The sequence below is a fragment of the Rhinopithecus bieti genome, unplaced genomic scaffold (genome assembly GCF_001698545.2).
Source record: "Rhinopithecus bieti isolate Rb0 unplaced genomic scaffold, ASM169854v2 scaffold_3033, whole genome shotgun sequence".
NCBI lineage: Eukaryota > Metazoa > Chordata > Mammalia > Primates > Cercopithecidae > Rhinopithecus > Rhinopithecus bieti.
In genome coordinates, this window is record NW_016803877.1 from 38,348 (window position 1) to 49,594 (window position 11,247).

Here is an 11,247-nt window from a genome sequence, read left to right on the forward strand (position 1 = left end):
AACTACAAAAGCAAGAGCAAACCAAAGCCAAAATTAGTAGAAGAAATAATAAAGATCAGAGCAGAAATAAATGAAATTTTAAAAAATACAAAAGAGCAACAAAATGAAGAGTTGGTTTTTTGCAAAGATAAACAAAATCGGCAAACCTTTAGCCAGACAAAAAAATAAAAAGAGAGATGACCCAAATAAGTAAAATCTGGTTGGGTGCGGTGGCTCATGCCTGTAATCCCACCACTTTGGGAGGCTGAGGCCGAGAGATCACCTGAGGTTAGGAGTTTGAGACTAGCCTGGCCAACATGGTGAAACCCCATCTCTATTCAAAATACAAAAAGTAGCCAGGTGTGGTGGCAGGCATCTACAATCCCAGCTACTCAGGAGGCTGAGGCATAAGAATCACTTGAACCCGGGAGGCAGAGGTTGCAGTGAGCCGAGATTGCACCATTGCATTCCAGCCTGGGCGACAGAGTGAGACTCAGTCTCAAAAATTAGATAACTAAATAAAATAAGCAAATAATAAACAATAAAAGTAAAATCTGAGATAAAAAGCAGATAATACAACCAATACCACAGAAATTCAAAGGATCATTAGGGGCTACTATGAGCAATTATATGCCAATAAATTGGAAAACCTAGAAGAAATGGATAAATTCCTAGACATATACAACCTACCAAGATTGAACTATGAAGAAATCCAAAGCCTGAAAAGTCTAATAACAAGTAATGAGATCGAAGCTGTAATAAAAGTCTCCCAGCAAAGCAAAGCCCAGGACTTGATGAATTCACGGCTAAATTTTACCAAACATTTAAAGAAGAACCAATTCTAATCCTACTCAAAGTATTTTGAAAAATAAAGGAGAAGAGAATACTTCCAAACGCATTCTATGAGGCCAGTATTACCCTGATGCAAACACCAGACAAAGACATCAAAAAACAAACAAACAAACAAAACTACAGGCCAATATCCCTGATGAACATTGATAGAAAAACTCTTCACAAAATATTAGCAAACCAAACTCAACAACACGGTATTTTTTGTTTTGTTTTGTTTTTTCAGACGGAGTCTCACTCTGTTGCCCAGGCTGGAGTGCAATGGCACGACCTCAGCTCACTGCAACCTCTGACTCCCAGGTTCAAGCAATTCTCCTGCCTCAACCTCCCGAGTAGCTGGGACTACAGGTGCACACCACCATGCCCGACTAATTTTTTGTATTTTTAGTAGAGAAGGAGTTTCACCATGTTGGCCAGGATGGTCTCAATCTCTTGACCTTGTGATCCGCCTGCCTTGGTCTCTCAAAGTGCTGGGATTACAGGCGTGAGTCACTGCGCCTGGCCTCAACAACACATTTTTTAAAAGATCATTAATGGCCAGACACGGTTGCTCACTCCTGTAATCCTAACACTTTGGGAGGCTGAGGTGGGAGGACTGCTTGAGCCCTGGAGGCCAAGGCTGCAGTGAGCCATGTTCCTGCCACTGCATTCAAGCCTGGGTGACAGAGCAAGAACTTGTCTCCAAAAAAAATTGCTAAAATAACTAAAAGAGTATAACTGGAATGTTTGTAACACAAAGAAAGGATAAATTCTTGAGGTGATGTGATGGATACTCCGTTTACCCTGATGTGACTATTATGCATTGTATGACCATATCAAAATATCTCATGTATCCCATAAATATAAACACCTACCATGTACACCTAAAGATTAAAAATTACAGCACTTTGGGAGGCCAAGGCAGGAAGATCGCTTGAGCCCAGGAGTTCAATACCAGCCTGGGCAATATAGGGAGACCCTGTCTCCCTATATTTTTTAAAAAAGTTTAAAAATTAGCTGAGTGTGGTGGTATACATCTGTAGTCCCAGCTACTTGAAAAGCTCAGGTGGGAGGATGGGATGAGACCGGGAGGCAGAGGTTGCAGTGAGCTGAGGTTGTACCACTGCACTCCAGCATGGGCAACAGAGTGAGACCCTGTCCGAAAAAAAAAAAAAAAAAAAACAGGCACAGTGGCTCATGGCTATAATCCCAGCACTTTGGGGGGTTGAAGCAGGTGGATCACCTGAGGTCAGGAGTGCGAGGCCAGCCTGGCCAACATGGAAAACCATGTCTCTATTAAAAATACAAAAATTAGCTGGGCATGGTGGTGCACGCCTGTAGTCTCAGCTACTTGGGAGGCTGAGGCAGGAGGATTGCTTGAGCCCAGGAAATGGAGGTTGTAATGAGCTGAGAATGTACCACTGCACTCCAGCCTGGGTGATGGGAGAGAAACCCTGCCTTAAAATATATATATATATATATATATATACACACACACACACACACATATATATATATATACATAATTTTAAAATGTTAAGAAAAAGACTTAGAAGAAATCATTCCTTAAATATTTACATACACATGAACATATATAAACACATTCTATATATATGTTATTCACTGTTATACATAATGTAATGGTACAGGTCTCTTCTATATACACACACACAAGGTGCTAAACATGTCACTCTACATTTTTAAATTTATTGATCTCTTTAAAGCATCTAACTCCATATAGGAGGAGTCTGGCAAACTATGGCCTGTATACAACCTGTTTTTGTACAATGAGCTAAGAACAGTTTTTACATTTTTAAAAGTTGTAAAATAAAACAACAACCACAAAAAAGAATATGAGATAGTGACTATATGTGGCCTGTAAAGACCAATGTATTAGGCCGGGCGTGGTGGCTCATTCCTGTAATCCCAGCACTCTGGGAGGCCGAGGCAGGCAGACCACGAGGTCAGGAGTTCGAGACCAGCCTGGCCAATATGGTGAAACCCCGTCTCTACTAAAAATACAAAAATTAGCCAGGCATGGTGGCACGTGCCTATAAAACCTAGCCAGGCATGGTGGCACGTGCCTAGCTACTCAGGAGGCTGAAGCAGGAGAATCGCTTGAACCTGGGAGGCAGAGTTTGCAGTGAGCTGAGATCGCACCACTGCACTCCAGCCTGGACAACAGAGCAAGACTCCATGTCAAAAAAAAAAGGGGGGGCTGGGCACAGTGGCTCACACCTGTAATCCCAGCACTTTGGGAGGCCAAGGCAGGTGGATCAGGAGGTCAGGAGATCCAGACCATCCTGGCTAACACTGAAACCCCATCTCTACTAAAAATACAAAAAAATTAGTGGGGCGTGGTGGCAGGTGCCTGTAGTCTCAGCTACTCAGGAGGCTGAGGCAGGAGAATGGCATGAACCCTGAAGGCAGAGCTTGCAGTTGGCCAAGATGGCGCCATTGAACCCAGGAAGTGGAGTTTGCAATGAGCCAAGATGGTGCCACTGCACTCCAGCCTGGGCGACAGACTCCATCTCAAAAACAACAACAACAAAAAAACAAAACAAAAGACTAATGTATTCACTATTTGGCCCTTTACAGAAAAAGTTTGCCGACCTTTGACTTAGAGCACTTCCTCTTTCTTGGTATCTTTTAAAAATATGTTTTGGCTGGGTGTGGTGGCTCATGCTTGTAATCCCAGCACTTTGGGAGGCCAAGGCAGGAGGATCCCTTGAGTTCTGGAATTTGAGACCAGCCTGGGCAACACAGCAAGACCCCATCTCTACAAAAACAAAAATAAAAAATTAGACCGGGTGTGGTGGTTCACACCTGTAATCCCAGCACTTTGGGAGACCAAGGCGGGCAGATCACCTGAGATCAGGAGTTCAAGATCAGCCTGGCTAATATGGTGAAATCCCGTCTCTACTAAAAGTACAAAAATTACCTGGGCATGGTGGCGGGTGCCTATAATCCCAGCAACTGGGGAGGCTGAGGCAGGAGAATTGCTTGAACTCGGGAGGCGGAGGTTGCAATGAGCCGAGATCGTACCACTGAACTCCAGCCTGGGCAACAGAGCAAGACTCTGTCTCAAAAAAAAAAAAAAAAATTAGCCAGGCATAGTGGTACACGCCTGTAGTCCCAGCTACTTGGAAGGCTGAGGTGGGAGGACTGCTTGAGGTCAAGGCTGGAGTAGGCCACGATCGTGCCACTGCACTGAGCCTGGGCAAGAAAAATCCCATCTCAAAAATTAATAAATAAAATAAAGTATCTTTTATTTTGTCATTTTTGCCACTTTCTGTGTTTCTTCTGCTAGTTCCTCCTCCTCTGCCTATGTTTCTTAAAGTGATATTTACATTACACAGGATCCATATGTTCTTCCTGGGAAACCTTACCCAGTCCCAAAGCTTCAGTGACTAACCATATGCAAACTCTCCAGCCCTAATCTTTCAGTTGAACTTCAGACCCCTATTTCCAATTAAAAGCATCCACTTGGATGCTCCATAGGTGAATTTACACGAAATGTATCCAAAACTAAATTCATCATCTTTTCCATTTTTTTGTATTTTCTTTTCTTTTTTTACTTTTCTTTTCTTTTTTTTTTTTTTTGAGATGGAGTCTCGCTCTGTCGCCCAGGCTGGAGTGCAGTGGCGCAATCTTGGCTCACTGCAAGCTCCACCTCCCGGGTTCACGCCATTCTCCTGCCTCAGCCTCCAAGTAGCTGAGACTACAGGCGCCTGCCACCAGGCCTGGCTAATTTTTTGTATTTTTAGTAGAGACGGGGTTTCACCGTGTTGGCCAGGATGGTCTCGATCTCCTGACCTCGTGATCCGCCTGCCTTGGCCTCCCAAAGTGCTGGGATTACAGGCGTGAGCCACCGCGCCCAGCCTCTTTTCTTTTTTTAAAGACAGGGTCTCACTCTTACCTAGGCTAGAGTGCAGAGGTGTGATCATAGTTCACCGCAACCTCAAAATTCCTGGCCTCAAGTGATCCTCCTGTCTCAGTAGCTAGGACTACAAGCACGTGCCACTACGCCTGGTTATTTATTTTTTTTAAGAGATGGGGGTCTTGCTTTGTTGTCTAGGCTGGTCTCAAACTCCTGGCTTCAAGCCATCCTCCTGCCTTGGCCTCCCAAAGGTGTTGGGATTACAGGTGTGAGCCACCACTCCTAGCCTCTTGCATTTTCTATCCACCCCGCTGGCAAAGTGAGAAACCTCCACATCATCTCTGTGGCTTTAAATGTTTCACTCTTCCCTGCTCAAGTAGGCATCAAATCTGATTGAGTTTACCTGTTAAAAAAGAGTCTCATTTTGTCCATTTCCAGCTATTCTTAATACCATTTCACCAGTTCAAGCTTAACTGAAGTTTTTGTCTTCACTTTCTCCCTTCAATCCATTCTAATCTACTAGTCTATAGCACCAGCAAGTATCTTTTGTTTTTTAGTATTATGGTTGTTATTGCCTGACTATAAAAATAATTAGATATCTTTCAGAACAGAGACCTTACCATACCATTGACCTGTTAAAAGCCTGTATTGGTTCCCCATTGTCTACAGCAAGGATTGGCAAAGCTTTCTGTAAAGAGCTAGATAGTAAACATTTCAGACTTATTCAGGCTACACAGTCTCCGTGGTAACTACTAACTCAGCAGCTGGTGGCTTGAAAGCAGTCCCAGACAATATGTAAATGAATGAGAGTAGCTGTATTCTGATAAAAATTTATTTACCAAATAAGGAAGCACTCTAAATTTGACCCTCGGGCCTTACTTTTATTCCATCCTCCAAAAGTCTTGTTCAAGTTCCCACCTCTTTCACAATAGTCTCTGAGAGTCCCATACACAAGGATTTCTCTTTTACTAATAGCACTTACTGTACAATTCAAGTAGTTCTCAGTCATACAGGGCTTTAAAATATCTCACATATCATTTTCTTAAAATGTTATTTAACTTTTTTCATGTCAATATGTCTTCCTAGCTAGACTTTAAATACTTTAAGATAGGGATTATGTGTTATGTATCCCTGGATGTCCAATAATACCTACGAGATAATAAATGTTCACTGAGTGATGGCAAACTGTTAAATCCTATAGAGAACAGCAACATATATTAAAAATGGGGCTGGGGCTGGGCAAGGTGGCTCATGCCTGTAATCCCACCACTTTGGAAGGCCGAGGTGGGCAGATCACTTGAGGTCAGGAGTTCGAGACCAGCCTGGCCATAATGGTGAAACCCTGTCTCTACTGAAAACACAAAAAATTAGGCCGGGTGCAGTGGCTCACGCCTGTAATCCCAGCACTTTGGGAGGCCGAGGCGGGTGGATCACGAGGTCAGGAGATCGAGACCAGCCTGGCTAGCATGGTGAAACCCCATCTCTACTAAAAATACAAAAAATTGGCCGGGCATGGTGGCGGGCACCTGTAGTCACAGCAACTTGGGAAGCTAAGGCAGAAGAATGGCGTGAACCCAGGAGGCGGAGCTTGCAGTGAGCCGAGATCGCGCCACTGCACTCCAGCCTGGTCAACAGTGCAAGACTCCATCTCAAAAAAAAAAAAAAAAAAAAAAAAANGAGACCAGCCTGGCTAGCATGGTGAAACCCCATCTCTACTAAAAATACAAAAAATTGGCCGGGCATGGTGGCGGGCACCTGTAGTCACAGCAACTTGGGAAGCTAAGGCAGAAGAATGGCGTGAACCCAGGAGGCGGAGCTTGCAGTGAGCCGAGATCGCGCCACTGCACTCCAGCCTGGTCAACAGTGCAAGACTCCATCTCAAAAAAAAAAAAAAAAAAAATTAGTTGGGTGTGATGGCAGGTACCTGTAGTCCCAGCTACTCAGGAGGCTGAGGCAGGAGAATTGCTTGAACCTGAAAGGCAGAGGTTGCAGTGAGCTGAGATCACGCCACTGCACTCCAGCGTGGGTGACAGAGTGAGACTCCATCTCAGGAAAAAAAAAAATGGGGCTGGGTACAGTGGCTCACACCTGTAATCCTTGCACTTTGGAAGGCCAAGGCAGGAGGATCACTTGAGGCCAGGAGTTTGGGACCAGCCTGGGCAACACAGTGAGACCCTGTCTCTACAAAAATAATAAATTAACTGTTTGGAGTGGTGCATATCTGTAGTCCTAGCTACCTGGGAGCCCAAGGTGGGAGGACTGCTTGAGTCTAGGAGTTTGAGGCTGCAGTAGCTATGATCATGCCATTGCCCTCCAGCCTGGGCAACAGAGCAAGACTCAGTCTCAAAAAAAGAAAAAATAAAGGAGAAAAATAGGAAAATGGTTACATAATATACTAAAAAAGAGTTTTCGATCTTTTAGAAACAGATTGACAAACCGAAATACGACACTAGAGATAAAGTTACTATAAAGACCATTTAAAAATCATATGTATAACTATAACAAAAAAGTTAACGTTAAATATTAAATATATGCTAAGCACTGGAGTAAACACTATCTCATTTAATCTTGACAACAAAGACTATACTTCCAGTGATCATTTCTATAGTTCATTACAAGGGAAGTTTCTCTGAACATGCAGAGCACTGTAACAAATGCTCAAAATGTTACCTATTACTATTTTCAGTTTTACATGTGTTTTTATAATTAGTATAATAAATACAGAATGCATTTCATCATTTTTTTGCCAAAATTCTCCAGTTAAAAACATTTTTCAGTAATTCTGATAATAACCTTTGAGGTGGATACTAACATCATCCTATGAGGAAACAAACATAGATGTTAAATAAGTGACTATTAAGTGAAACAAGATTCAACCTAGTTACAGAAATATTTTAAACATATGTATTTCTGGCTGGGTGCAGTGGCTCACGCCTGTAATCCCAGCACTTTGGGAGGCCAAGGCAGGCAGATCACCTGAGATCAGGAGTTCAAGACCAGCCTGGCCAACATGGAGAAACCCCACCTCTACTAAAAATACAAAAATTAGCCAGGTGTGGTAGTGGGCACCTGTAATCCCAGCTACTCAGGAGGCTGAGGCAGGAGAATTACTTGAACCTGGGAGGCAGAGGCTGCAGTGAGTGAGCTGAGATCTTGCCACTGCACTGCAGCCTGGGAAACAGAGAGAGACTCTGTCTCCAAAAAAAAAAGTATTTCTAGACTGAATGTGAGTAATATTTTTAAATAGCCATGTTGGGCTATTTTTTTAAAGTGTGTTAATTACTTAAATTTAGACAGTAGTGTTGTAGGGATAAGAAGAAGACTATCTGGAGAGTCGTTTACCTTAATTTCTCCATATCGAAAGGGATTTTGTACATCTCGGGCCAAAACAGTACTATTCCCCCTGACCTGACCTGCAGTCACTACTCCTTTAGTGGTTACTATGACCACTGTTTCATTAGAAGAAGTCCAGGTGAAGTTGCCACTGCCACCCTCTACCTGTGAAAACGCACATTACATTCAATTACAATCAGAAGAAAATGAAATTTAAGTGAAAATATAAAACTTGACTGGTGCAATAAAGCTTACAAATAATAACATAATGTAATAAGTTATTTTTGGACACATTAGAAACTGTGACACTAGGTTGGGCGCAGTGCCTCACAACTGTAATCCTAGCACTTTGGAAGGCCAAGGTGGGTGGATCACCTGACATCAGGAGTTCGAGACCAGCCTGGCCAATGTGGTGAAACCCTATCTCTACTAAAAATACAAAATTGGCCGGGAGTGGTGGCACGTGCCTGTAAGCCCAGCTACCCTGGAGGCTTAGGCAGGAGAATCATTTGAACCTGGGAGGCGGAGGTTGCAGTGAGCCGAGATGGCGCCATTACACTCCAGCCTGGGCAACAAGAGCAAAACTCTGTCTCAGAAAAAAAAAAAAGAAAAAAAGAAAAGAAACTGTGACACTATAGTAAAGTACCTTAACAGGCAAGAGAAATACTAAAGGGAGGCAAAGTAATGGTAGTGTCACAAAATGTCAAAAAAAGATACAACAGAACTTTATAAAACTCACAAGGAAAGGATACTGGGAAGAGAGAAAGCATCCATAACCAAGTCTTGTTACAGATGACATTTTTCAAGAGTATAATTCTGGTTGTCACCAAAACCCAAGTTATACTCTTAGGATTGGGAAGAAATAAATGTAACATTAATCAAATTTCAATAAATTAAGCTATTAGAGAAACCAGCTTATCTCGTTGTGAAGCCTTATAGGACACCATACCTGTACTTTATAATGATATAACTTTCCCATAGGATGGTGAGGAAATGCCAGAAATTTGGGTGTAAGCATGATGGGAAAATAAATCTTCACTTCTTGTTGGTGTTTGATTAGAAATTTTATAGGCTGAATATCTTTATTCTATAAGAGCAGGAAAAAAGGAGCAAAATATATTTTGTAAGGACTGTTCTTATAATATACATTCATATACTCAAAACGTCAACAAAATGGTATGCTCATAAATTAACCAGTTTCTATCTATAAAAGAAATAAAGAAATAAATATTTATCTTCATTAAATAAGCATAGCTACTATGGTTCAATAATAATGAAAATGAAATAATAATGAAAAGGGTTTTGCTAGACCTAAACTAATTATCACAATCAGGGAAAATAGCTTAAAATTCCCTGAAATAAAAGAGGTTTTAAAAAAAAATCAACATAGGAAGGGAAATCATACTTTCAGAAGAAAGACCCCTGGACATCCATAAACTGTAAAGGCCAAGGGATGCTATCAGCTATTCAGAAGAAAAAGACAACATTTAAAGGTGCTAAGGTAAGAAATTCTCCTCATACTTAAAAACAAGCAAAACTCACCCATATATAGAGGGCCACCTTTTTGTATAAGGTTCTACAGGGCTGGCCAGGCGAGGTGGTTCATGTCTGTAATCCCATCACTGGGAGGATGAGGTGGGTGGATCACCTGAGGTCAGGAGTTCAAAACCAGCCTGGCCAACATGGTGAAACCCCATCTCTACTAAAAATACAAAAAATTAGCCAGGCATGTGGTGCATGCCTGTAACTCCAGCTACTTGGGAGGCTCGGGCAGGAGAATCGCTTGAACTTGGGAGGTGGAGGTTGCAGTGAGCTGAGATCACGCCACTGCACTCCAGCCTGGGTGACAGAATGAGACTCTGTCTCAATTAAAAGAAAAAAGGAGAGAGAGAGGCTGGGCGCCGTGGCTCACGCCTGTAATCCTAGCACTTTGGAAGGCCGAGGTGGGCGGATCACAAGGTCAGGAGTTCCAGACCAGCCTGGCCAACATGGTGAAACTCCGTCTCTACTAAAAAAATACAAAAATTAGCTGGGCGTGGTGGCATGTGCTTGTAGTCCTAGTTACTTGGGAGGCTGAGGCAGGAGAATCGCTTGAACCCAAGAGGTGGAGGTTGCAGTGAGCTGAGATCGCGCCACTGCACTCCAGCCCGGGCAACAGAGTGAGACTCTGTCTCAAAAGGAAAAAAAAAAAAGAGAGAGAGAGAGCACAATGGGGATGGTAAAAAAACAAACAAACAAACAAAAAAGATTTGACAGGCATTTAGAAGAATTGACGTGGCGCTTAATAATGTATTGAATACAGAAGCTGAGGGAGAAGGGAGAGTCAAGGGCGACTTCGGATTTTGTCTAAACTGAGTGAAAGGAGGGAGCATTGAAGAAAACGTAGGTTTGGGAGAGGAAAGCAGGTTTGACAGGCTACTAAAAATCAGGATACTTACGTGTTTTGGAGGCATTAGAAACAGATTCATTCCCTATCCCTTTACCCAATAACTCCATTTCTGTTGTTACACAGTATGGAAATTATCCAAAAGGAAAAAAAAATGTACAAAGATACTCAGTTATGCCATTTACAATAGTAAAAAAAAGTGGAAACAATGCAATAGTTCAATATTTGGGGCATGGGTAACTAAATTGGCATATTAAACCTTTGGATTTTTAGAATTAATAGTACTTTATGCACCTGGTAGTGGTGGCTCACACCTGTAATCCCAACACTTTGGGAGGCCAAGGCAGGAGGATCACTTGAGCCTAGGAGTTTGAGACCATTGTGGGCAACATAGCAAGAACCTGTCTCTACAAAAAATACAAAAATTAGCTGGGTGTGGTGGCACATGCCTGTAGTCCCAGCTACTTGGAAGGCTGAGGCAGGAGGATCACTGGAGCCCAGGAGGTCGAGGCTGCAGGTGAGCTATGATGATGCCATTGCACTCCAGCCTGGTTGATAGAGTGAGACTTGTCTCCAAAAAAAGAAAAATAAAGTACCCTATGTGGACCTGATGACACATGGAAATGTGCATATGAAATACATTATGGCTGGATGTAGTGGTTCACACCTATAATCCCAGCACTTTGGGAGAATGACATGGGAGGATCACTTGAGCCTAGGAGTTCAAGACCAGCTTGCGCCACACAGTGAAATGCCTTCTTTACAAAAATTTAAAAAATTAGGCTGGGCGCGGTGGCTCAAGCCTGTAATCCCAGCACTTTGGGAGGCCGAGACGGGCGGA

At 42.7% G+C, this 11,247-nt stretch overlaps 1 protein-coding gene across 1 annotated transcript in view; it reads right to left on the reverse strand.

The window, feature by feature from the left end:
* The window catches only part of LOC108517660 (nuclear pore membrane glycoprotein 210-like), a gene marked incomplete at its 3' end in the record, with an annotated part of 78,048 nt that overhangs the window by 38,327 nt on the left and 28,474 nt on the right, over positions 1 to 11,247 (reverse strand). The window contains 3 exon segments of the mRNA XM_017855749.1: positions 8,030 to 8,185; positions 8,970 to 9,107; positions 9,426 to 9,457. Of these exon segments, the coding sequence (XP_017711238.1) occupies positions 8,030 to 8,185; positions 8,970 to 9,107; positions 9,426 to 9,457 (326 nt within the window).